This window comes from Indicator indicator, chromosome 2, assembly GCF_027791375.1.
Source record: "Indicator indicator isolate 239-I01 chromosome 2, UM_Iind_1.1, whole genome shotgun sequence".
Classification (NCBI taxonomy): domain Eukaryota; kingdom Metazoa; phylum Chordata; class Aves; order Piciformes; family Indicatoridae; genus Indicator; species Indicator indicator.
In genome coordinates this window covers 64,686,290-64,712,843 of record NC_072011.1, presented here as the reverse complement: position 1 = coordinate 64,712,843, position 26,554 = coordinate 64,686,290, and the positions used below count along the sequence as shown (strand labels likewise).

The 26,554-nt window shown below is 44.4% G+C and overlaps 1 protein-coding gene across 8 annotated transcripts in view; it reads left to right on the top strand.

The window, feature by feature from the left end:
- The first annotated feature begins 423 nt into the window (after window positions 1–423).
- Window positions 424–26,554, top strand: part of FAM135A (family with sequence similarity 135 member A) — a 71,058-nt gene continuing 44,927 nt past the window's right edge. For 6 of the 8 annotated variants that reach the window (XM_054392549.1, XM_054392589.1, XM_054392566.1 and 3 more), the window contains exons 1-2: window positions 439–515; window positions 23,167–23,246. In XM_054392549.1, the coding sequence (XP_054248524.1) occupies window positions 439–515; window positions 23,167–23,246 (157 nt within the window). Of the gene's footprint in view, window positions 516–23,166; window positions 23,251–25,519; window positions 25,525–26,554 lie in introns of all 8 variants that reach the window. The other 2 variants (XM_054392532.1, XM_054392574.1) reach the window with 2 other exon arrangements.

The following is a 26,554-nucleotide window of genomic DNA, read 5'->3' as shown; positions in this document are numbered from 1 at the left end:
TTGTCCCTGTCCTCATGGCAGGGTTGAGGCACTGCTGCTGCACAATCATTCTGCTTCAGCAAGGGCTGGAAGTAGCCTGTGCTCAGTTTCTCCTTGGCAGTATTTTTCCATCTCCAGGCAAGTATCAGAGCAGAGCTGCAGTTTGTAGGTATCAGTAAATGCCAGGATTGTATTATGCTGATGGTGTGTTGTGAAACTCCTCTGATAACAATTTGATTCCTTCAAAACAAAGACAGAAATTATTGTGGGCAGGATTTGGTACATCCTAGATTCTTGTTTACCCCAGGGGCTGTGTATTTAAGGAAGCTGTGTAAAATTGTGTCCTTTTTAAGGACTAGCCCAAGTATTATTCCCAGCTTGTGTTCTAAAAAGTTTGTTTTCTGTTTGTTTGCAGTAACTAAGGTGCTGACAAGTTTTGACTTCTTCATCCTCATAAACATGAGTGAAGTTCAGGCTATGGTAGAATTCTCCGTGGAGCTCCACAAATTCTTCAATGTGGATTTGTTTCAAAGAGGGTAGGTGGTGCCTCCTTTCAAACTTCACCCTGGTGGATGGCTGATGTTGGAAAGACTTTAATGGGTATCATCCCATAGTTTTGCTTCGTATTTTATTGGCTGTTTTTATGGTGACCTGAAAAACTGTCTGTTCCTTGTTGGAAAAGTGTATACTTTCTAGGAATTAAAACTGAATGCTCAAATAAGTTGGTCGGAAACTTAAGTTGTTATGAAATAATTTCTAATTGGGGAGGAAGGAAGCTCTGTAGATTTAGAGGGTAGATTATATTCTTATCCTTTATATATCTTATACTTTACATTTTCATATCTTAATTTTTCTAACCCCTTTACCGTGTCCTTGTCGTAAGAAGGACACAGAGCTGCTGGAGTGAGCCCAGAGGAGGCCACAAAGATGATCCAAGGGCTGGAGCAGCTCTGCTGTGAAGGATAGGTGAGGGAGCTGGGGGTGTGCAGCCTGGAGAAGAGAAGACTCCAGGGAGACCTTAGAGCTGCCTTCCAATACCTGAAGGGATCCTACAGGAAGGCTGCAGAGGAACTTTTCATGAGGGTCCCTAGAGACAGGACAAGGGAAAGTGACTGGAAGCTGAGGGAGAGTAGGTTTAGATGGGATCTTAGGAAGAAGTGCTTCAGTGTGAGGGTGATGAGACTCTGGAATAGGCTGCCCAGAGAGGCTGTGGCTGCCTCCTCCCTGGAGGTGTTCAAGACCAGGCTGGATGAGACCTTGAGCAGCTGAGTCTAGTTGAGGGGTGTCCCTGCCCATGTCAGGGGGTTTGGAGAAGATGATATCTGAGGTCGTTTCCAACCTAAGCCATTCTAAGATTTTGTTTGGAGTATGATAGGTGTTGCTCTTGAATAACTTAAAACTCTTGCTGCCCCAATTAACTTACACCTTTATCAATTTGGCAGTGGAGAATTTCACCAGCTTCTCTCTTCCTCTCACTCTTCTGCCCCTCCACAGTTGCAGATGACTCTATACTGCCTCATTAGACTCTCCTGACTAACTCTTGCTCCACCAGGTCTTTGTAGAAGGCTTTTGCATATTGCTTTCATTTGACATTACCTGATTGTCCCCAGCTAACTTTCTAAGGTTCTCCTTTCCCATGGCTACGTAGGAAATAATGCTCTGCAGCTGATTTTTGAGTTATTAAAGACAGTTGGTCACCTGGCAGTGTGGGACATTGCCCTACTGTCAATCTTCTAACAGATTGTCAGTGAAATGAGATTGTCAGTGCTGGAGTTCTTATATTTGCTTTGGCTGGGTGAGGCTGTGTTCAGTGTTTACAGTCAGGGAACAATATAGATGAGGGTTGATTTATGATAGCTCCTTTTTCCAAAACATTGCAGAAGAACTTTGAAACATAGCCCTTTGTTTGTAAACTTGTCTTAATTCAAGGCAGTGGGTGGGGGCAGTGGGGCAAGGTTATTATTTTTTGTTGGGTTGGGGGTTAGTTCTTTTTGTTGTTGTTTTGTTTTGTTTTTTTTTTGACTGAGTTGATGAAGGTAAAGTAACAGGAAAATTTCATTGCTTTGTGGTGCACATAGTTCTTTTATTAACCCTCTGAGGTGGATATTTTAGAGAGGAGTGATACAAAGAAAAGGCATCATTGAGAAGGAGCTCAGGAGAAAGAGGTATAAAATATAGCATTGGGTCAGGGGAGGGCCACGATGATGATCAGAGAACTGGAGCACCTCTCCTATGAAGACAGGCTGTAAGATTTAGGGCTGTTAAGCCTGGAGGAAAGAAGGCTCCAGGGAGACCTTAGAGCTGCATTTCAGTATCTGAAAGGGGCCTACAGTAAGGCTGGGGAGGGACTGTTTAGAAGGACTTGTGGGGATAGGATGAAGGGCAGTGGTTTGAAACTGAAGCAGGGGAGATGTAGGTGGACATCAGGAGGAAGTTCTGCACAATGATGTTGGTAAAATACTGGAACAGGTTGCCCAGGGATGTGGGTCAGGCCTCATCCCTGGAGACAGTCAAGGTCAGACTTGCTGTGTCCCTGGGCAGCCTGATTTGGTTGGAGGTGTCCCTGCAGAATGCAGTGGGGTTGGATAAGATGACCTTTGAACATCCCTTCCAACCCAATGCAACGTGTCAATCTGTGACTAGCTAGCCTCTGCCATTGCCAATGTTACTGTTTTCAACTATTCTTTTACTAAAGCTAGCTTTTCTCTTAATTTGACCTGAAGCTGGTAGTGCCAGAAGTGATCACCCATTGTATTTGCTACCATTTGCTATCAAAGTGTATGCAACAAACTGTTTAAGTCTCCTTTTTTAGGGAAAATTGTAATTTTATTCTTCACTAGAAGAAGAGCACTAAGGAAAGCTTAAGAGATCTGGGAAAACACTGAATATATTCAAAGTACTACACCAAAAAAGCACAGTCTGTACTTTTTTTCTCCTAAAACTGTAGCTTTTTTTTTTTTTTTAATCTCAAGAGATAGGTGGGAGAGTGTAGAATATGAACAGTGTCGTAAGTCTAATAGGGAAGGGCCTGAAGAGAAGTCAGTGTTTTTGTTGTCTTAACCTTACAGTTCAAGTATTTCCTCAAAAAGTCAGTTGAGAAGCAAAGCACAGCAGTGGAATTACCAGGGCTCTACTTGTCTTGTTTCTTTTTAGCTTACTCATTCAAAAGCAGTAAATTCAGTGGGCAAGTTCAGAGAGGTGGATGCTGACACCATGAGAAAAGTGATGTGAGTAGAAGCTGCCTTTTCAAGCTGAGCCTTTAACTCTGGGCAGGTGTCAGGAAAGAGAGGGAGCTTCCACAGTAATTTGAAAGACTTGAGTAATGTGACTATTGCAGTAATTTCTGTCAGTTTGGGTCAGTTCTGGTATTTTTCTAAAGAATTACCTTTTTTTTATTGTAGTATTTATATAGCTATAATATTACATTGTCAGAGGAGCTCTTGGATGATGGAATGAACCTGCAAAAAAAAGAAAACCTTTAGCTTCATTATCAGCTTTCCATTTTTGAGCTACCACTGTGCTTAGCATAGTTTATCTCACCAGAAGCCAGATGTAGAATTGACTGTGTCCTGGTTTTGTTTGGGCTTGTGTGCATTCATGCCTAGCCAGTTTAGCATGCCAGCCTCACAGAGTTAAAAGCATAAGGACCTTCTGAACTGTGGAAAATAAAATGTTGGCTATTGCAAGTAATCACATTGAAGTGGAGAGCCCCCTGCTTAAAAACTTGGTAGATTTTTATCTGAACTGGTTGGTTGGGGAGTGAGTCCAGATTCTCACTCATGTGACTATTGGAGACATCACAATTCCCAGCCTAAATTTCCTTCTGATCAGTTGCTAGTTGGTGATGTTGTTTTTCTTTTCTTAACAGCTTTGTCCTGTGCTTTGAATGACTTTATCAGTCCCAGTGTTCACCCTGATGTATTTTTAGATATCAGTCCTCTCTCTCTTTTATGAGACAAGAACTGAATCATTTGGTAATTTGAATTTGTGGCACATTCCCTTCCCCTCCCTATCCTAATACCCAATCAAAACCATTCTCATCTCTTCCTGGGTTTGTAACTGATGGAAGGAATCTGCCAGCTCTTGCATGCAACTGCAGCATGTTTTCTTGGATCTGTATCTGTAGTGACAGCATTGCCAGAAGCACTTATGACTGTGTTTAGACTAACAATTAATTTGTACTTCAGGAATGAATCACTAGAAGCTGTGTTGATGTCCCTATATCTTTGTGGTTCCAGGGTTACTTCAGACTAGATTTAATCATGTTCTCTGGACCAGATGTTTTCCTTCGTGCCTGGATTTTGAAGTTGTTGAGACCTTTTTGTGTCCCCAGGGGCTGAAGTGCATTTTGTGACTTGTAGATCAGAGCCTGTGGTTTAGCTGTTTCCAGGAGACATCTAGGAAAGCTCTCAGTGAGCTGAATCAGCTTGCAGGAGACTGGGGTCATTGGGGAAAGTAGCTCAAAATCACATTGCTGATCTCAACTAACCTGTAGTGCAGACTCAACCAAACTGTCTCATAGTATTTCACTTCAGGTCAAATTTACCTGAAGGGTTCTCTGGTGGACTCACAGTTACAACCACATTATTCTCCTAACTGATCCTTTAATGCAGACTTTATTTTCTTTACTTTTAGGTAACTGTAACTGTTCTAAGTGGAGGAGAAAGGCACAGAACAAACACTTCCTTCTGATACATGAGGCTTGTCTCTATATGCTCCTTGCTTCTCAACTAGTAAAGGAAAGGTTGTTCCTTTGTGATGATTTTGGTTGTTTGCTTCTTCTGAAAGTTGCAGAAATAGGTAGCATAGTTAAATAGTAATTAAGTAGCATCCTTGTCCAGCAGTTTCATTGCACTTCCTTATTATATAAGAAAAGCAAGCTTGCTTTAAAACCTCTTTGCTCCTGGTAGCTCTGTTGGGTTATTTTAGTCTGTTGTTACATTCAAATAAGGCTTCACCTTACTTTCCTGTTTGAACAGCTGGAATGTGATGAGAGAAATTTTTGCCCAAGCGGTGACTAATCAGAGAATCACAGAATTGTAGGAATTGGAAGGGACCTCTGAAGATCATCTAGTCCAACCCCTGCTAGAGCAGGCTCACGTGGAGTAAATCAAACAGGAACACACAGATGGGTTTTGAATGCCTCCAGAGAGGAGAGTCCACAAGCTCTCTGGGCAACCTGTTCCAGTGCTCTGCCACCCTCAAAGGGAAGAGTGGCAGTCTCATACACTTGAGAACTATTAGAGGTACAGGGCTTCTGTCATGAGGTACTGACCAGAGCCTGTCATGAATTACTGACCAGAGTTCATAGATTCATAGAATGGTTTGGTTTGGAAGGGTTCTTGAAGATCATCTAGTTCCAACGCCCCTGCCATGGGCAGAGACATCTTCCTCTAGAACAGATTGCTCAACCTGGTTTTGAACACCTCCAGGGAGGGGGCATCCACAACCTCCCTGGGCAGCCTGTTCTAGTGTCTCACCACCCTCACTGTTAAAGAATTTCTTCCTACTCTGCAGTCTAAATTTCCCCTCATCAAGCTTCAATCCATTCCCTGTATGATCAGTTTAATGTTACTTCCTCTGCTGTGGATGGGCAAAAGTTGTTTGTTGTTTTGCTTTGGGTTCTTTTGGGTACTTTGCTTTGGGTTTGGGGTTGGTTGGTTGGTGTTGGGGTTTTGTGGGTGTTTTTGTTTGTTTGGGGAGGGTTGGTTTGTTTGTGGGTGGGTTTGTTTGTTTGTGGGTATTTTTTAATCTCTTTGGCCAAAAGCTGTTTCCTGAACTCTCCTTATTTGCCACACTGGCAAATCCTGTGTCTGTGTCACTGTGCTTCCCTATTTATATTCCCATTCACATGCTGTCCCTTACTCCTGTAAGTACTTTAGCATAAGGGCTCTTCTCTGTTTGTACAACAGACAGCTAGTCAATTTATTAGGTTTATTAGTGAAAGGCCTGTTCTGCCTACTTACAATAGTCACTAATGAGAATAACCTTTTAGTACTTTGTCAACAAGCTTGTTCCAGGGAACTGAAATGAAAATGGGGTTTGGATGTGGAACAGATGACAATATTCTCTTGAAACTTGTTTGTGTGCACTGAGAGCACTGCATGCTTGGTGTGTTTTTTTTTTTTTTTTTATCTTCTAGTGATGCTAATATCAGCTCTACATGGACAGTTAGAATATGTGATGTCCTACCTGGTTATGTGATTTTTGCCTACCTTTTCCTGGTATTTAAAAGTTTGTGCAGGCAGAAGGCTGGGGGACAGTAGAGGCAATTGTAGCAGTGTCTGTAAGAGAAGTTTGGGATGTTTCCCTGGTTATAACGCTGCTCTATTTCCTGCCATTGCCTGCTGGTTATTTACAGTCATAGCATCATTTTGACTGAAAAAACCTTAAAGATCATCAAGTCCAACCTTTCTCCAACTCGACCAAGTCTGATGCTAAACCACGTTCCTCAGCACCACATCTCTGCCTCTTTAAACACCTCCATGGATGGGGGATTCAACCACTTCCCAAGGGAGTCTCTTCCAGCCTTTGAGAACCCTTTCAGTCTGTTCGATTTTGGTTTGGACTAAAAGATCCTTGTAAAATAATATCATGACTTTATATTAGTAATGAGAGACAGCCACACTATTAAAGCATTTTTGCTTTACAAATCATGGAATCACAGAGCTGTTGTAGTTGGAAGAGACCTCTAAGATCAAGCCTAACATCAAACTAAGACTACCAGGCCCATTAAACCATGTCCTCAAGTGCCATGTCCAGAGATTTTTTGAACACCTTTGGGGATGGTGACTCCACCATCTCCCTGGGCAGCCTCTTCCAATCCCTGACCACTCTTGCAGGAAAGATTTTTTTCCCTCATCTCCAACCTTATGCAACTTTAGGCCATTTCCTCTCATCCTATCACCTGATACTAGGGAGAAGAGACCAACCCCCACCTCACTCCAGCCTCCCCTCAGGGAGTTGTAGAGAGCAATGAGATCTCTCCTCAGCCTCCTCTTCTTCAGACTAAACAACCCCAGTTCCCTCAGCCTCTCCTCACCAGCCCTGTTCTCCAGACCCTTTTCCAGCTTTGTTCCCCTTCTTTGGACCCTCTCCAACCTCTCTATGTCCTTGTAGTGAGGGACCCAAAACTGAACCCAGTATTCAAGGTGCAGCCTCACCAGTGCTGAGTGCAGGGGCACGATTACTTCCCTGGTCCTGCTGGCCACACTATTGCTGATCCAGGCCAGGATGCTGTTGGCCTTCTTGGCCACCTGAGAACACTGCTGATTACATAGTTGTTAAGCAACACTCCCAGGTCCTTTTTCACCAAGCATCTTTCCAGCCATTGGTTAACAGATAAAAGAATACTAAATATCTTTCACTAAAGACACTTTATCAGATTCTAACATAAAGGACATTGTTGGAGGTGTATCAGGTCAGAAATTAGGTTATTGGTAACATTGCAGAAACACTAAGTTGTTTGTGAACCTGGATCCCATTGAAAGTCAAAGTTTAAACTTCAGGAAGTTTGGCTTTCTGTTGTTTGGTGTTTTTTTTTTTTAATCTTCCATAGATTTATATTTTTCCTGTGTGCAGGCAGTTCCTGGTGTATGGGAGCAGCACTGACATTGTCTGCTCCATGTGTGCAGTGCAGTCAGTTAATGTAGCAAGAAAGAAAATACTGAATCAGAGTAGGAATTTTAATGAACCTCCCTATGATTACACCAGATTTAATGAGAAATACTGCAAGAGATGGAAAGTTGTATTTTTTGTCTGCCTGCAAGGAGCTGTCTACATTTGGTTTATCTTTTATTAAGAAGAAACTGGAACCTCCAACATGAGAGGCACGGACCTGCTAGAGCAGGTTCAGAGGAGGGCTACAAAGATGATCAGAGGGCTGGAGCATCTCTCCTGTGGGGGCAGGCTGAGAGAGTTGAGGCTGTTCAGCCTGGAGAAGAGAAGGCTCCAGGGAGAGCTTATAACTACATTGCAATATCTGAAGTGGACCTACAGGAAGGCTGGGGAGGGACTGTTCAGAAGGGCCTGTGGTGATAGGATGAGGAACAATGGTTTGAAACTGGAGCAGGGCAGATTTAGGTTGGATATGAGGAGGAAGCTCTTTACTGAAATCAGTGAAATACTTGAACAGGTTGCCCAGGGTTTGAAGCCCCATCCCTGGAGATATTCAAGATCAGACTCGATGTGTCCTTGGGCAGCCTGCTCTAGTTGGAGGTGTCCCTGCTGAGTGCAGGGGGGTGGACAAGATGACCTCTGAGGGTCTCTTCCAACCCAGTGCAACCTGTGAATTAAAACTGCAAAACACTTCCAGGAGGAACACTTTTTCCTTCTCTTGGCTATGACAGGAATGTGTTTTTTTTGTTGTTAGCATATGATCAAAGGAACTTTCAGGCTCAGCTGTGTGGTTTTCTCTTTGAGTCATGCACTCAAGTCATACTTTTACTTTCAGACTACACTTCTGGATGCCACAGCTTGCTGGAAATAAAGTGTTGTGAATTGCCTCCTGACACATAGCTTAGTATTGTGCTGTGATCTTTACTTAGTGTAACGCAGTCTGTACAAAGGGAGAAGAAAGCTGTCAGATGTGTCTCACAGTTGCAAGGTGAGCTCTGCTCCCCAACTTACGGTTTTACAAAAATGCAAATAGCAGTGACAGTGGTTTAGGAGTTGGAGGGTGGGCTGTAAACTCAAGGGAACAGAATCATAGAAACATGGAATCATAGAATGGTCCAGGCCAGAAGGGGCCCCTAAAGGTCATCTAGTCTGACCTTCCTGCAGTCAGCAGGGACATCCCCAACCAGATCAGGGCCTCGCTGAGCCTTACCTTGAATATCTCCAGGGAAGGGGCCTCAACCACCTGCCTGGGCAACCTGTTCCAGTGTTCTACCAGCCTCATAGTGAAGAACTTCTTCCTGATATCCAATCTGAGTCTGCCCTTCTCTAGTTTGAAGAGTCTGTTGAGTTTTAGAACTGGATAGGTTTCTGATCCTGCAGTGGATGCACTCATGCAGCTTCTGCTTGTTCTGAGGCCAGGGAGATTCCCCTTGGAGTGCAGAAGAAAATTTGTCACCATGAGAACAGTCAGACATGGTAATCATCTCCCAAGGGAAGCAGTGGATTCCCCAACATTGGGCAGTTTTAAGACTCAGCTTGACAGGGTGCTGGAACATCTCATTGTAACTAGACTATTACTTAGAAAGGTTGGACCAGATAATCCTGGGAGTCCCTTCCAGCCTGACATTCTGTGAGAAATGTCTGTGGAAGCTCCAACCTCCATGTTAGGAAGAGATCCCTTGAGCAGGAGAGGCCAATGATGTCAGTATGATCTGCTGAGTGAGAGCAGCCCAGAGATTAGTATGTTTTGAAACCAAACCTCTGTTTGAACTAATGCATTCATCTCAGCTGGCATCCCTGCCTGCAGGACACAGAGTTCTGACAGACTCTCTCAGGTCTGTCAGCTGTAATTTCCCTAAGCTCTCCTGTGGAGGTGCAGAGCTCGCCTGGCGGTGCCAGTTTGCAGAGTTTCTGCCTGCTTCCTGCCGCCGCAAGGGCACTGCCCTGAGGGTTGTGCTGCTTTTGCTGTTGGAGGTTGTGCTGCTGGGTCCAGGCAGCAGAACTGCTCTATGTGCTGGTGTAACTGGGGTGCAGCAGAGGGGTGAGAGTGAGTGCCTGGGAGGACAGGGTAGAGGAAGAGGGGAAAACAGAGCTCCTTGAACTTGATTTTGTGCAAAAATCTCTCTATTGTAACAGTGCAATCTCATTTGCAAGACATTATTCTTAGTATTTCTTTGTTATGAGGAGAGGTGGGATTTCACAGAGTGGTTAAGGTCAAGTCCAGCCTTCTACCCCACCTCCATGACAAAACAGAAGGACTTGCCCGTGATACTTGTTGGGGAAACAACCCTAATCACCGTGGAATGCCACCTCCCTTTATGTAGGTCAGCTCTGAAAGGAGGAAGGTGGTGATAGGGAAGTTTGCAGACATCCAGAGCAGCAGAGACCTCCAGCTTCCAGCTCCTCAAGGAGAGCTTGGATTCTGCAGTGGGTTTTGCAGATCCTAGCTTACAGGGAAGCAGTGGTGGGAGGCCAGGTTCATAAGGGAAGCACAAGGATTCCATGCCCATGGAAAGATTGAGAATCCTCGGTGTACATACAGAGTACATTATACCATCACCTTATGGATACAGAGAAATGTTTGGGTTGAAGATCATCTAGTTCCAACCCCTCTGCCGTGGGCAGGGACACCTTCCACTAGACCAGGTTGTTGCCTTATCCAACATGGGCTTGAACACCTCCAGGGCAACCTCTTCCAGTATCTCACCACCCTCACTGTGGTGTATGATCAGCTGGATGATCAACTCTGCATTTCAGACGTGTTCTCTATGGTTAGAGCTGCTTCTTGGGACTTTTCCCCATCGTAGTGGTCTGCCCTTCTTGGTCTTAGGATTTTTGTTTGCCTTCCCTACAGCCATTTGTTTCACACCATTCCCAGATGCATTCTCCAGACATCTTATTTCAAATTCTTCTGGATACCATCTGGAGTTTGCTGCAGTGCTCGTCACGGTTTTGTCAAAACAAAAGCCTTTGACAAACCTTAGGCTGTAGAAAAGTAAGATTTTGTTTATTTGCTTGTTTAATTCTTTTAGCCTTGTTGGACAGGTTCAGTGGGCACTGCATGTCCTTTGGGTACCCAACTTGTGGAACCTGGCAGGAGACAAAGGAGCTTGGCTCCTTAATCTATACTCATGGCACTTGTTTATTTAAACTGGCATCAAAAGTTTAATTCTTAGGAGTTTGGATTTTTAACTTTGTTCTTTTAAGGGTCCTTTGTGCCAGGTACTAGATGAAGGAGGTGTTAGGAGACCAAAGATGGTTTTACTGTAGGAGGTGGCTCTACTGTGGCAAAAATTAAAAGTCTGTTCAAGAACAGCAACTTTTTCCCTTTCATGAAGGGGTAAGAAGTGTTTGGGAGTCTTTTGGTTTCAATTCTTGAAGGCTCACCTTACTCTTTGACATTCATGAGCTTTTAGGATCCTCTTAAGAATGTGAATTTTGGAATTTTGAGGAACAGGTCTTGACTTCTGCTGCTAACTTTTCATTGCTTGCTTGTAACAGTGCTCTGCTAGTGAGGGTGGTGAGACACTGGAACAGGTTGTCCAGGGAAATTGTGGATGCTCCCTCCCTGGAGGTGTTCAAGGCCAGACTGGATGAGGCCTTGAGCAACCTGGGCTGGTGGGAGGTGCCCCTGCCCATGGCAGGGGATTTGAAACCGGATGATCTTTAAGGTCCTTTCCAACCCATTCTATGATAATGTTCTCTGAGCTTAGTCCTTAAGAACTAAGTTGCTATTGAATCCATAAACACAATACACACTGAGCAGATCCACTTCTCTCAATCTTTTTGTAGCTGAAACTCTTGAATTTGAGGAAAAAAACAACTTGCAGGAATTGGCAGTACCATTGCACATTATTTCTGAGCATGGAGTCCCAGCCTGACCTGAGTCCATTGTCATGTCATGGAAGGCAGTGCCTTTGCTTTTCCCCATTGGCTCTGGGGTTCTGCCTGTAGTAATAACCTCTACTGGATTCAGGTGGATGAGTGTGTTGATCTGATTTACTACACAGTTGCTGGAACATCAAAACTTGTTTGAGGAGGAGCAAAGCCACATAAAAGGGGTTTGGGACTGCAAATTACTCCTGCTGCCTGACTTAAATGAATCACAAAACTGTACCTTGCTAGAAGGAAGAAAGATAGATGCTTCTGATTCTGATATTTATCTTTCTCAGTGTCCTCATATAACATCTCAGAGCAGTGGTTTGAAACTGTGATGATTCAATTTTAAAACTTGGACTAGAGGAGGTAATGTGGCTTCCTTGACTGCCATAGCATTCTAGGGGAGAGAAGATGAATGATGACCTTGGTTTGATGCATCTTCCATGAGACCCAACAGTTCACCTTGGCTTTTTTGTCATGATTCTTTTGCAACAGTGTTCATTGTGGTACCTGAATTTCCACCTCTGTTTAAATATGCGGTGTATTAGCTGTGAAAACAGATATTGCTTTGCAGTAAAATGAGCTGCAAAGTGAATTTCAAGGCCTGGGTCCTTGCTTACTGACAGATGAGAGGAACAGAATTGCACAGCTGCAAAAATTAAAAAATCTGAAAGGGCAGTAAGTGCCAAAAAACTACTTGTCAGACTTGTCTTCTGCTCTCCCATCTGTTGTGTTTGTTAAACCTTGCTTTCCAAGCTAACATGTTATCACAGAATCATAGCATTGCTTTGGTTGGAAAAGACCTCTAAGATCACTGAGTTCAAACATCAACCCAACACCACCATGGCCATTAAACCCTGTCCCCAAGTGCCATGTCCATGCATTGCTTGAACACCTCCAGGGATGGTGACTCCACCACCTCCCTGGGCAGCCTGGTCCAAAGCCTGACCACTTTTGCAGGAAAGAAATTTTTCCTAATCTTCAACCTAAACCTCCCCTGGTGCAATTTCAGGCCATTTCCTCTCCTAGGACCTGATACCAGAGAGAAGAAATCGATCCCCACCTCACTCCAACCTCCTTTCAGGGAGCTGTAGAGAGCAATGAGATCTCCCCTCAGCCTCCTCTAGACTAAACACCCCCAGGTCCTTCAGCCTCTGCTCACCAGCCCTGTTCTCCAGATCCTTCACCAGCTTTGTTGCCCTGCTCTGGACCCTCTCCAGCACCTCAATGGCAATGTCTTGTGATGGATCTGAGTAAAAGCTTCTGCCTGTTTGCAAGGGGTGGAACTTTGTAAACCCTTGATCTTGGTTACCAGAAAAACCTGATGCCCCATACCTTTGTTCTCAGAAAATTGCAATGTTCAAGCCACTCAGTGGTTAAAAAGTTGTGGTATCACAGAATGTTATGGATTGGAAAGGACCTCAAAAGATCATCTAATGCCAGAGCAGGACCAGCTAGAGCAGGCCACACAGGAACACACCCAGACAGGTTTTGAAAGTCTCCAGTGAAGGAGACTCCACAACCTCTCTGGGTAGCCTGCTCCAGGGCTCTGTTTAATGCAAAATCTCAAATGAAAAATATTTTTGAGCTAGATAAATAAACTTAAAAGGTTGTAATCTAAGAGAATACAGAAAATCATTAACCCTGAAGGTGAGCTTCATGGAGCTCTGATGATTTATAGATGCGAGGTAATTTACTATGAATTTCTTTCTTGTTCCTTTCAGTAATAACAGGAAGTAAGAGAGGGGCTTACATTATAAACAGCCTACTATAAGTTAAGATATATTTGATTAAGTAAGAGCTAATGTAATTCTTGGATGTTTATATGGCTCTTTAAAGAAGGAAAAAATATTTGAGAGTTTCAGGGATTTAGTTAAATTTTCATAACCACTGCAGGAATTCTGTGCCTGTAGTAAGAACATGGGCAAAAGGCTTTTGGAATAATAAGGCAAAATTCCCCAGCTGCATTTACTTTCCCCTCTCTCCTGTCTGATGGACTTAATCCTGTTTCATAACCAGCTGCAGGGACCTACTTGAGGCATTAATCTCCCAAATAATTCTCGTCAAACTTTTGGGCTGAGGACTGGTTTATGTGTGTCTTGAATTGTCAGAAGTAATACCTGCCAGAGAGGTGAAATACTTCTGAATTGTAATTCACTTCTGAGGGAAAGGCAGCGTGGCCAGCAGATCAGGAGTGGTGATTCTGCCACTCTGCTCTGCTGAGACCTCACCTGGAGTGCTGTGTCCAGCTGTGGAACTCCCAACACAAGAGAGACATGGACCTGCTGGAGCAAGTCCAGAGGAGGGCACAAAGATATCAGAGGGCTGGAGCACCTCTTCTACAAAGACAGGATGAAAGAATTGGGGCTGTTCAGCCTGGAGAAGAGAAGGCTCCAGGGAGACATTAGAGCTATATTTCAGTATCTGAAGGGGACCTACAGGAAGGCTGGGGAGGGACTGTTTAGAAGGGCTTGGAGTGGTAGGATGAGGGGCAATGGTTTGAAACTGGGGCAGGGCAGATTTAGGTTGGACACAATGGTCTGCACAATGAGAGTGGTGGAATATTGGAACAGGCTGCCCAAGGATGTGGTTGAAGCCCTGTCCCTGGAGACATTCAAGGTCAGACTTAACTGTGGCCCAGGGCAGCCTGATCTAATTGGAGGTGTTCCTGAAGACTGTAGGGGAGATGGGCAAGATGTCCTTTGAGGGTCCCGTCCAACCCAACGCAATTCTCTTTTTACATTTGCCACTTCAAAAATCACTGCCTGTGCTGTATTATTCACTGTCTTTTAATACTCTTTTCTTTGTTCCTTTACACTTCTATTCCCTTTCTGATTTGTGCTTTATTCAATGGCTTTTTGTGGTCTTTCATTTCTCTTTCCTTATGCTTTTACTCCATGTCTGATTGTCCCCTTTGCCTATTATTTGTCTGCCTGTGCCTGCCTTGTCACTCAGCAGAATACCTATGAATATTCTGATGACTTTGTGGTGGTGTTTAAAATAGAGCATTTGTGTTCCACACTCATTTCAGATGCTTGAAACATCAGAAGCATGCTCAGATTGCCTTGCAAAGGGGCTGCTGGCATTTGTCACTACAGCCTTGTGACTGCTCCTGTGAAATACTAAATATCTTTGCTGTTTTTCAGATGGATTTTCATAAATACATTAAAAAATCAGTCATGTAGAATCTGTAGTAGCAAGAGGCTCAACTTGTTGACCACACCCGGAATACTGTGTCCAGTTTTGGGCTCCCTGTTTCAGGAGAGGCAGGCATCTGCTGAAGAGAGTCCAATGGTGCAGAGCTATGAGGATGATTAGGGGACTTGAACATCTCCTGTGAAGAAAGTCTGATAGCCCTGGGGCTGTTTAGTCTGGAGAAGAGAAGGCTGAGAGGGGATCTGGTGAATGTCTATAAATATCTGAGGGGTGGGTGTCAGGATGAAGGGGCCAGGTTCTATTCAGTGGTGCCCAGGGCTAGGACAAGGAACAACAGGTACAAGCTGGAACACAGGAGGTTCCCCCTCAACATGAGGAGACACTTCTGTACTGTGAGGGTGCTGGAACCTGGAGCAGGCTGCCCAGAGAGGTTGTGGAGTCGTCTTCTCTGGAGACTTCCAAACCACCCCTGAATGCTTTCCTGTGTAACCTGCCCTAGGTGATCCTCCTCTGGCAGAGAGGTTGCACTTGGTGATCTCTGGAGGTCCCTTCCAGCCCCTGACATTCTGTGATTCTGTGTGACAGAGAGATGTGGAACAGCAATGGAAGAACATTCTCTCTCATCATTGGATTCTTGCAATATTTTGCTGACTCAACCTCTCACCATAGCTAGGAAATTTTCTGTTAGTGCAGTAGATCCCAAGAGCTCTCTGAGGCTGTGTCACAGCTGTTCCTTCCACTGGTGAACAGATAAGTTTAGAAGCTGCCCTGCAGGTGACCCAAAGTGAATTTTGCAGCCTGCCACGTTCAGTGCTTGCTCCTGTTGATGTGACTGAGCATGTTCAAGTGTGCAGTGTGCCCTCTGGGATACAGGGAGCTGGAAAGGTTGGATGAGATGCTCAGCATAAGCCAGCAGTGTGCTCAGGCAGCCCAGAAGGCAAACCCTGTCCTAGGGAATGTGGCCAGCAGGGCAGGAGAGAAGATTCTGCCCCTTGACTCTGCTCTGCTGAGACCCCACCTCCAATACTGCCTCCAGTTCTGGAGTCCCCAGCATAAGGACACAGAGCTGCTGGAGTGAATCCAGAGGAGGCCACAAAGATGATCTAAGGGCTGGAGGAGCTCTGCTGTGAGGATAGGCTGAGGGAACTGTGGGTGCTCAGCCTGGAGAATATTTGGGGGGACCTTACAGCTGCCGTCCAGTACCTGAAAAGATTCTCCAGCGAGGCTGCAGAGGGACTTTTCATAAGGATTTCTAGCAATAGGACAATGGGGAATGGTTTGAAGCTGAGGGAGAGTAGGCTTAGAGTGGATCTGAAGAAGTTGTTCTTCAGTGTGAGGGTGGTGAGACTGTGGAATGGGTTGCCCAGGGAGGTTGTGGATGTGTCTTCCCTGGAGATGTTTCAAGGCCAGACTGGATGAAGCCTTGGACAACCAAGTCTAGTTGATATGCATTCCTGCCTGTGGCAGGGAGGTTGGAATAGATGATGTCTGAGGTCCCTTCCAACCTAAACCATTCAGTGATGATTCTGTGACTCTGCCCTGTGTGCTTCTGCCATTCCTCTCCCTTGTGAAGGAACTACAGAAAAGTTTCATTTCAACAATAAATTGTGTTATGAAGCTTTTTCAGGACACAGGTTTCCCATGGAGTGTCTTTTAGCAAGCAGGATAAGTGGCTTTTCACAGAAGTGCTCGTGTAGCTACCTCTGTAAAGCGCCTCTGCTTTTTTATAATGCATGAGGTTATTGTTATTTTTTAATAATGGTTGACCCTTCTGACTCATTTGCACACATTACTGCCTGTGGCTCCATGTAAGAGCATTAAAAAGTCAAATAACCACAAATTCCTACATTTCCTTTTTTGGTGGTGGCAAGAGACATTCTGGGTACTGATAAACCTCCTTCCTGCTCAGATTACAATTTACATTTTTCAATAAGTGTGATGAAAAAAAAAATCCCTTGTGTCTATCTAAATGATGATCCTAATGACAAAAAGAAACTTAGCAGTTTTCACAGAATCACAGAATGGTAGGGGTTGGAAGGGACCTCTGGAGATGACAGAATTACAGAATTGTCAGGGTTGGAAGGGACCCTGAGGATCTAGTTCCAACTCCTCTGCCACGGGCAGGGACACTTTCCAATAGATCAGGTTGCCCAGAGCCACATCCAGGCTGGCCTTGAAAACCTCCAGGGAGGTTTTCAACCTTCCACCACCTCCTTGGGCAGCCTGTTCCAGTGTCTCACCACTCTTATGGTGAAGAACTTCTTCCTAATGTCTAATCTAAATCTCCCCTTCTCTACCTTGGATCCATTCCCCCTGGTCCTGTCACTACCTGACATCCTAACACACCCCTGGCTAGGCAGGGTCACCTAAAGAAGGTCACACAGGAACACATCCAGGTGGGTTTTGAATGTCTTCAGAGATGGAGACTGTACCACCTCTCTGGGCAGCCTGCTCCAGTGCTCTGCCACCCTTAAATTAAAGAATTTCCTCCTCATGCTTAGATGGAACTTACTATGTTCGGTTTTGTCCCTGTTACCCCTTGTCCTGTCCCTGGGCATCACTGAAGAAAGCCTGGTCCTGTTCTCCTGACACCAACCCTTTAAGTATTGATAAGCAGTTAGGAGATCCTGTCTTAGTCTTCTCTTTTCCAGACTAAAGGGACCCGATGCTCTTCCCTCATAAAAGAAATGTTCTAGACCCCTAATCACCTTTGTAGCCCTGTGTTCAGAGCATCTTCTGACACAGATTTTTGAATCTTCAACATCTTAATGCAGCTTGATGGAAAAGATTTAACCTGCAGAATAGGTCTTGTGGGGAGCAGCCACTGGGTTTGTTTAGTTTGGAGAAAAGGAGGCTGAGGGGAGACCTCAATGCTTCCTACAAGTCCCTGAAAGGAAATTGTGGTAAGGTGTGTGTTGGTCTCTTCACCCTAGTAAGAAGGGATAGGATTAGAGGACATGACCTCAAGTTGTACCAGGAGAGGTTTAGGCTGAATATTAGAAGACACTTCTTGACTGAAAGGCTTCTCAAACACTGGACCAGGCTGCCCAGGGAGATGGTTGAGTCCCCATCCCTGGAGGTGTTTCAAAGAGGCAGAGACGTGGTGCTGAGGGCCATGGTTTAGCCTTGGTAGTGTTAGAGCATGGTTGGACTTGATCTTAAAGGCCTTTTCCAAGTGAAACAATTCTCTGATTCTAACAGAATGAACAGTAGAGCTACCCTCTGCCTGCAGTAGAGTAGTAACTCCAGATACCTTTTAGAAGACCTTTTCCTAAGAGACCTGCATAGGGACACTGAGCTGCAGCTATCCTTGAACCTTTCAGGAGTGTGGTCATGTGTTTGCATCTGATTATATTCAGGGTCAAAGGAGATGAGTGGACATCAGCACGTTCCCATGTTTATTTGCTGAGAGAAAGACTGCCTAGGCTAGGGTTGGCAGAAATGTCCTGAATGTTTCTAAGCTCTCCCCTGGTGACTCTGGCTTTGCATGTGTGTGCTGTCTCACTCAACATCTCAAATTTTAAGCCTATCTCACACATTGTGAAGCAAAAGCAGAGGTACCTCTTGTGGGATGAATGTGGAACTGTTTCAGGAAAAAGCTTTTAAGCAGTGCAGCTGGAGCAAGAGATCCAATGGTTATGTTCAGCCTCAAATCTGTGGCCAAGAGAAGTAAAGGTAAATGCTGGGAAGCACTTAGAGAGAGGTTGGCAGATTTTCAGAGGTAGTCTTGCAGATTGTTGGGGTTTTTTCCCCTCGTGTCTACACCATTGGAAATTTAATAGGAGCTGGAAGATGCTGCTTTTCAGGGAAGCAAGCAAATCTGCTGCTGACAGGGAGCGTAGCTCTGTCAACTCCGCAATGTCCTCCTGAGGTTAGACTCAGGAAAGCTCATAGCTGGAATATGCTTTATTCACAGATGTGTCTCCAGCTTGGTTTGCGTACCAACTCCCAGCCATATGCACTTAGATTCATAGAATGGTTTGGGTTGGAAGGGACTTAGAAGTCCTTTCAAAGGGACTTTGAAGATCATCTAGTTCCAACCCCACAGGCAGGCATGCCCTCTACTAGCCCAGGCTGCTCAAGGCCTCCTGCAGCCTGGCCTTGAACACCTCCAGGGATGGGCATCCACAACCTCTCTGGCAACCTGTTTCAGTGTTCCTGTTCCACCTTCTTGCTGTGTCGCCTTTTGGTCATCGTGGTGAATTGCTGGCCCCTGTTTTTTGGGTTTCCTTTAGCCTCTGGGATCACAGACTGATGGAAGGTGGAGGGATGGTAGCATGTCAAGGAGTCCAGCCTCTCATACTGAAAGCAGGATCAGCACTCAATCTAAACCATGTTGCTTGGAGTTCTCTCCCCTCAGGTCATGGAAATGTCCATGTGTGGAGATTCCACAGCTTATCTGGACAAACTTTTTCAATGCTTAAGTATCCTTAAGATTGTTTCAAATCTTTACTCAGTCTCCCTTTGGATACTGTCCTTCAAGTCACTCTTACATCAGCAGCATGAAGGTCAAGCAGTTGCAATCTGCTCATTGTCCTGGCAACATGGTGCCAAAGACTTGCTCCACGTCTTTGCCTGATTATCAGACCTTCATCCAGTTGTCAATCTGCTGTTCATCCCAGCTCTGTTCCCTGCACTGATGGTACCGCAGTGACTCGTGTTAAGACTCTGCTTCATTAGCTGCTGTTGCAGCTGAGGCTTTTAAAATTCCAAACCGTATTTCTGTTACCAAAGGTGATCTGAATGCATCCTGCTGCATTATCAGGTGCTGGTTCTAAACATCATGGCACCACCCACCTTAAATACTGCCTCCAGTTCTGGTGTCCCCAGCATAAGAAGCGCACAGAGCTGTTGGAGAGAGTCCAGAGGAGGGCTGTGAAGGGCTGGAGCACCTCTGCTGAGGGTGGGGTTATTCAGCCTGGAGAAGAAAAGACTCTGTGGGGGACCTTATAACTGCCGTCCAATACCTCAAGGAATCCTATGGGAAGGCTGGAGAGGGACTTTTCATGAGGGTGTCTGGCAATAGGACAAGGGGGAATGGTTTGAAGGCAGGGACATCCTCAACGACATCAGGTTGCCCAGTGCCTTATTGAGTTGAACCAGAGATGGAAGGAAGATGAGGAAGGCAGGGCTTGGGCTGGAAGAGAGGGAAGAGGCTTTTTCTTTTACCATTTCTTTTAAAACTTTCTGTCTTTAGATTTTCATAACTTTATAAGGCATTTCCTGGTTTTCTGTTACATTTGCAATTCCTTTATGACTAAAGTACCCTGTTTGAGTATCATAGCTCTTCATTTGCAGATAGAGCCTGAAAATGTACAGCACTTGAAGATGAGTGACAGTGAATAATGTAGGTAAATACTGTGTAGGAGGTTCTTTGTTTCTTATTTAAATATCTTCCTGCTGTTGAGTAATTGTTTCAAAGATCTAGGTGTCAGATTATGATTTCATGTTTACATATCTGCCCTGAGCTGAACTCCTACAGGATTTTATTATTCAGATGAACAGGTGAACATTTTATGTTCTAACGTGCTTAAAGCAGAAAATCTGCTGAAAATCAAAGACACCCATTTCAAACAAACAAACACTTCACCTTCATCTCCCCATTAAGCCAAATTAAAGAAAAAGCAGAGAAAGGTCTTAAAAGCAGTGCCTGGGGAGCAGCACTGGTGAGGCCACATCTTGAGGACTAGATTCAGTTTTGGGCCCCTCACTCCAAGAAAGATATTGAGGTGCTGGAGCAGGTCCAGAAAAGGGCAACAAAGCCAGTGAAGGGTCTGGAGAACGGGGCAGCTGAGGGACCTGGGATTGTTCAGCCTGCAGAAAAGGAAACTGAGGGAAGATCTTCTGGCTCTTTACAACTCAGTGAAAGGTGTTGATCTCTCTTCCTTAGTAAGAAGTGATAGAAGGAGAGGAAATGGCCTCAGGTTGTACCAGGGAGGTTTATCTTGGATGTTAGAAGAAAGTTCTAGACTGAAAGGGTTCTCAAAGGCTGGAATAGGCTGCCCAGGGATATGGTTGAATCTCCATCCATGTAAGTGTTTCAAAGAGGCAGAGATCTGGTGCTGAGGGACATGGTTTAGCCCCAGCCTTGACAGAGTTAGATAATAGCTGGACTTGATGATCTTAAAGGTCTTATCCAACCAAAACACTTCTATGCAGTAATTTTTACTTATTCCATAGTTATTTTTAGGGCAGAATAAAGTGTGTTTTCTTGCAGGTAAAGAATACACTGAATAAAGGGAAGAATAGGCTGCTTGTGATTAATCATTAACAATAAAAATGTCCTAAGAGCCTTTTGCTTTCACAGATTGCATTCTAAACATGAACAGTTCCATTGATTGCTTTCTCTGTGGCCCAGATTGTAAACAGTCACTTAATAGCATCTTTAGGACACATGAATCTTGCTGCATTAAGTCACAGCAGTATCACATTGCACCTGTCTTCTGTGCTCACTTCTTATTTTGCCTTTGCCTTTCATTTTACCTTGTTCCATTCTGAATTCATTAATCTACCCACATCCAGGGAAGTTGTTCAGCCTGAGATGAATTCCTGCTCTGCAGAGCTGTCACGTGGTTCTAAACAGGAGCTGTGAATTATGCAGATTTTGGCTATTTTGAAGTCTATTAAAGCAACCCAGTTTGGGAGGGTAGGGTGAGAGCTGGCATGGCTCTAAACTACTGAGACATAATATTGAATAGGAGCTATAGTACCCAATTTTTACCTTCTGAGGCTCTTGGCAAATGTTTACTGTGGAGGCAGAAATGTGAAGCTGGTGGAAAGTATCTCCTTGCTGAGACTGTTCTCTATCGTTGTATGTGTCATGTGGAGGTGAAATGAGTTTAATGTTGGAAGTCACAGCTGGCCATGAGCAAAGGAGTCCATCAGTGTACTGCATGGCATCCTTCTAGATTCACATGGAGAAGGCTTTCCTCAATACTTCACACTCTTAGAGAAGATGGCAGTGAAAACTTAATGTTTTTATTGTTTGGTTGTTATTTTTTTTTAAATCCAACACAAAAAGAGTACAAATGAACCTGAAGGGGGCCTGCAAGAAATCTGGGGAGAGACTTCTCCAAGGGCTTGTAGGGATGGGATCAGAGGGAATGGATTGAAGCTTGGGGAGGGCAGACTTAGACTGGAGATTAGGATGAAATTCTTTAGAGTGAAGGTGATGAGACACTGGAACAGGTTGCCCAGGGAGGTTGTGGATGCCCTCTCCCTGGAGATGTTCAAGGGCAGGTTGGATGAAGACTGAGCATTCTGGGCAGGTGGGAGGTGTCCCTGCCCTTGGTGTGGGGGTTGGAACTGGATGATCTTTAAGGTCCCTTCCAAACCAAAGCATCCTATGAATTCAATTACTGATTATGAATCAGTACAGAAGTGTATGTGGGTTCATGCTCAACCTGTGGGTTGCTGAAACCAAAATACATAATTATTTGTTTGCAAACATTTAAGTTTTATTCCCTTTCTCAAAAGGTAGGAGTTCTTTTGCTGTCATGTTATCTCTAGCAGTATCATTGTTTCATTAAGTCTCTTCTATTATAAAGCATTCTTTGACAGATGATTTTGACCAGACTAAAGTTGACTTTGTAAATTTATGGAAGGATTAAATTAATAACGCTTTAATTGATTAACTGTTAGGCTATTACACAGTTGCATCAGTTGCTAGGGAAGCTGCTTTAGTTGAAGTGTTAGAAGCCACAACTTTAGCCTGGAACAGGGTAGATTTAGGTTGGACATCGGGAGGAAGTTCTTTATAATGGGTGGGGTAAAACAGTGGAACAGGTTGCCCAGGGATGTGATTGAGGCCCAGTCCCTGGAGTCATTCAAGACTTGCTGTGGCCCTGGGCAGCCTGCTCTAGTTGGAGGTGTCACTGCTGACTGCAGGGGGATTGGAATACCTTTGACCTTCCAGCCTGATGCTACCTCTGAATCTGTGAATGTAGCTTCTCCAATGACAGAAGTGGCCACAGCAGTCCTGGGGACATGCTACATGGTAGAGCCTTCTGAGGTGGTTGTAGTGTAGCTGACAATCCTGATTTTTCATTCATATAGCTTCTGCAGTAGCATTTACCAGGTGTCTCCATAAATATTTGCCCAGCACTGTGGGATGGGGAAAAAACTGGCTCTGTGCTGAGGCTTGCTTCTTTTATTTCCTTCTTTTATTCAGTTGCCACTCTGTTTAATCGTGGAATCATAACTTGGGTTGGAGTGGATCTCCAAAGGTCATCTAATCCAACCCCCCTGCAGTGATCAGGGACATTCTCCACTAGATCAGGTTGCTCAGAGCCTTGTGGAGCCTGACAATAATTCTTAATGATTAAAAAAAAAAAACCAAAACAGGATGAAGTGTCAAAATAAAATAATAAAATAGTGTTTGAAGTGTCAAAATAAAATAATAAAATAGTGTTAGACCTCCTTATATTATTCCTTCTTCTCCCTCTTCCTTCCTGCCTCTGTCACTGTCTGTATCTGTCTGTGGTAAATGAGATGAACTATGCCATATGTGTTCTAAAGCATTATCTTTTGCTTCAGCTTTTACCAGATCCGTGCATCTATGAAAATTCCTCCAAGAATTCCTCACAAATTAGAAGCCAGCTTGCTACATGCAACTGGTAAGTGCCACAACTGAGGTCATTGTCTTACCTTGCTAATGAAGGGAGGGAGGGTGCTTCTTGTCTTATTTTGGTAGAGCTAATAAAAAAGTGGGTTTAATTTTATTAACACAATAAAAATAAAATCACACAGAGTCCCAGAATGGTAGGGATTGGAAGGGACCTCTGGACATCATCCAGTCCAACCCCCTGCCATGGCAGGCTCACCTAGAGAAGGTCACAGAGGAACACGTCCAGATGAGTTTGGAATCTCTCCAGAGATGGAGACTCCACCACCTCTCTGGGCAGCCTGCTCCAGGGCTCTGGCACCCTTTAATTAAAGAAGTTGCTCCTCATGTTTAGGTAGAAGTTGTTTTCTGATGACCTGCTGAAAAACTGGTTTCTTGTTAGCAATGAGACTTAAAAGTTGATTAGAGAACGTGGTACTGTTTTTCTTCTGTTAATTTGCTCTGCTGGTAGCAAAACCTGCTGATACCTTTTACGTCTTCTGGTTTTTTCCTCTGATCTGCTCAATCATCTGCATATTGCAGGCTAAGATGACCAAAGGCAGATCTCTTCTAAACACATATCTCAAAATAGTGGGGAACTTCAGATACAGACCCTTAACCAGATGGCTAAGCCCATTTTCTCCAAAAGGAAAACTCTGAGAGGATCCAATCTTCTTGTTTTCAATCCTACTGTCTTGCTGTCTGGTGGCAAAGTTCAAAACAAATTCAACCTCCTGCACAGAATTATATGCTCCCTCGTATTTTTTCTTTTCTTAACCTGGCACCCACTTTTGGTTTCTTTGTCCAAGCAAATTGAACCTGGAGAGGCCTCTTAGCACTCAGTAGCCACACCTCAACATGCTGTGAAAATGAGGAATTCAAGAAATGATTGAAGTTTTGAAAGGTCAGGTGGAATTCCTGGAACTGCAAGGATGAAAAACCTACCAGTCTCAGAAAATATGATAGGAGATTACTGAAAAGTAAATTTTTGAGGCTGTTCTAAAAGTAACTCTTTAAGTAGAGCAATGATGTAGATCCTGCATTTCAGCCAAGCTTCCTGAATATTTCTTGGATTTGTGTGATAGAAACAGAGAATTCTTAGGAACCAAGATTGCTCTACTTCAAAGGCAAAATTTAGTGGGGTATAGGGAATTTATCTCTACTCAATGGATCATTGAGTTAAAAATCACAGAATCATAAAAAATGTTAGGGGTTGGAAGGAACCTCTGGAGATCATCAAGTCCAACCCTCCTGCCAAAGCAGGATCACCTAGGACAGATCACACAGGAACACATCCAGGTGGGATTTGGAAGCCTCTAGAGAACCACTCTGGCCACCATCAAGGTAAAGAAGTTTATCCTCATGTTGAAGTGGAACTTTCTGTGTTCTAGCTTGCACCTCTTGTTCCTTGTCCTATCACTGGGCACCACTGAAAAGAGCCTTGACCCTTCACCTTGACACCCACCCCTCAGATATTACAGACATTGATCAGATCCCTTCTCAGCCTTCTCTTCTCCAGACTAAACAGCCCCAGGGCTCTCAGTCTTTCTTCACAGGAAAGTTCAAGTCCCCCAGTCATCCTCGTAGCTCTCCATTAGAGTCACTCCAGTAGATCCCTGTCTCTCTTGAATTGGGGAGCCCAAAACTAGGCCTTTCTAGATCACTCTCTCTTTTTGGTTTACCACACAGTTCCTAATAATGTTTATGCCACAACAAAGCAGAGAGAAGGGTACAAGCTGGTCCATGAAAGGGCAGTAGTTTGTCCTTGTGAATATGATAGGGCTTGGTCTTGCCAAGGAGCTCTGCCTTCCATTTGTTTCAGCTGCTTGCTTAATTTAGCAGAGCTGGCCACCAGCTCATAACTCAGCTCTCCTGCTCAAACAGCTATTTCCTGCTGGCATCAGTGCCAGCTGCTGAGGCACCAGGACAAAATAGCTGTTTGTAGAAACAAGAGTTTTCTAGAAAATGTTTGTTCTTAGGCTATGCATGGACTAACCCTAAGAGGACTGAGCCACTGTCTGAAAGTGTCTCTTGCCTGTTGACTGTGGAGGAGGCTGGAGGAGCTGACAGCTCTCACTCTTGGGAATGATGTCAGGTACTTCATCCTGTACTTTTCTGTCTCTTCTGTCTTCCTCATACTTATCTCTCCTAAATCCTATTAGTGCCATGCATTTCCCACTCCAATACAACATCAGGTTTCCTACTTCTAGCATTCACAGAATCACAGAGTGGTAGGGGTTGGAAGGGACCTCTGAAGATCATCCAGTCCAGAGCAGGGTCACTTAGGACAGGTCACACAGAAACATGCCCAGGTGAGCTTCAAAGTCTCCAAAAATGGAGAGTCCACCACCTCGCTGGGCAGCCTGGTCCAGTGCTCTGCCAGCCTCAAAGTAAAGAAGTTCTTGTGTTCAGATGGATCTTCCAGTGTTCAAGTTTATGCCCATTGCCTGCTGTCCTGTCACAGGGGACTACTGAGAAGAGTCTGGCCCCATCTTCCTGACACCCACCCCTCAGATATTTGTGTTTCCCATCTCCCACAGGCTGATCTCTGTCTTGCTTTTGTTGCCCCCAGGCAAATTTGCAGTCCTAATTTTCTCCTTCTTCCTGTTCCTTCGTGTCTGCTGTCACCCCTTGCCCAGCCCTTCCCAGCTCAGCTCTTCATGAGGTCCCATGATAATTTAAACCCAGGTTTCTTCCATTTCTCTTCCTCATGTCCTTTAGTAGTTCACTAGAGCTGACTGGAACCCAAAATGAGTGGCATTACAGATATGTGATAGGGCAAGTGACTTTCTTTAGCTCCAACCTTTTGAAAGTCTCCTGGCATTCTTAAAGTCAGAAGAGAGAGGTAGACATGCTCTAGAATGTTAAAAGAAAAATGTATGTAATTGTAGCCTATAGGAGGTTATCTCAGAGTTGAGGCTGTTCTGATTGCCAACTTCTACCAGAAACTTGTGGATGGTTTACAGGGAAAAAAACCCCAAACAAAACATCAAAAAAACCCCAAACAAAACAAATCAACCAACAAAAATCCTAACAACAACAAAAAAAGCAGGTTAGGAATGAGATTCCCATTTCTACAATGCAAGAATACATTCATTCCCTCTCTTCTTTTCCCTTTCATTGCTGAGATGTTTTTTTTGTGTGGATAGAAGCCTAGAAATAGTCTTGGTCAGTCAGTGCCTAGTTCATAGCTTTGTAGGATGGTTTGGGTTGGAAGGGACCTTGAAGGTCATCTAGTTCCAACTGCCCTGCCATGGGCAAAGACACCTTCCACTGGACCAGGTTCCTCAAGGCCTCATCCAGCCTGGCCTTGAACATCCA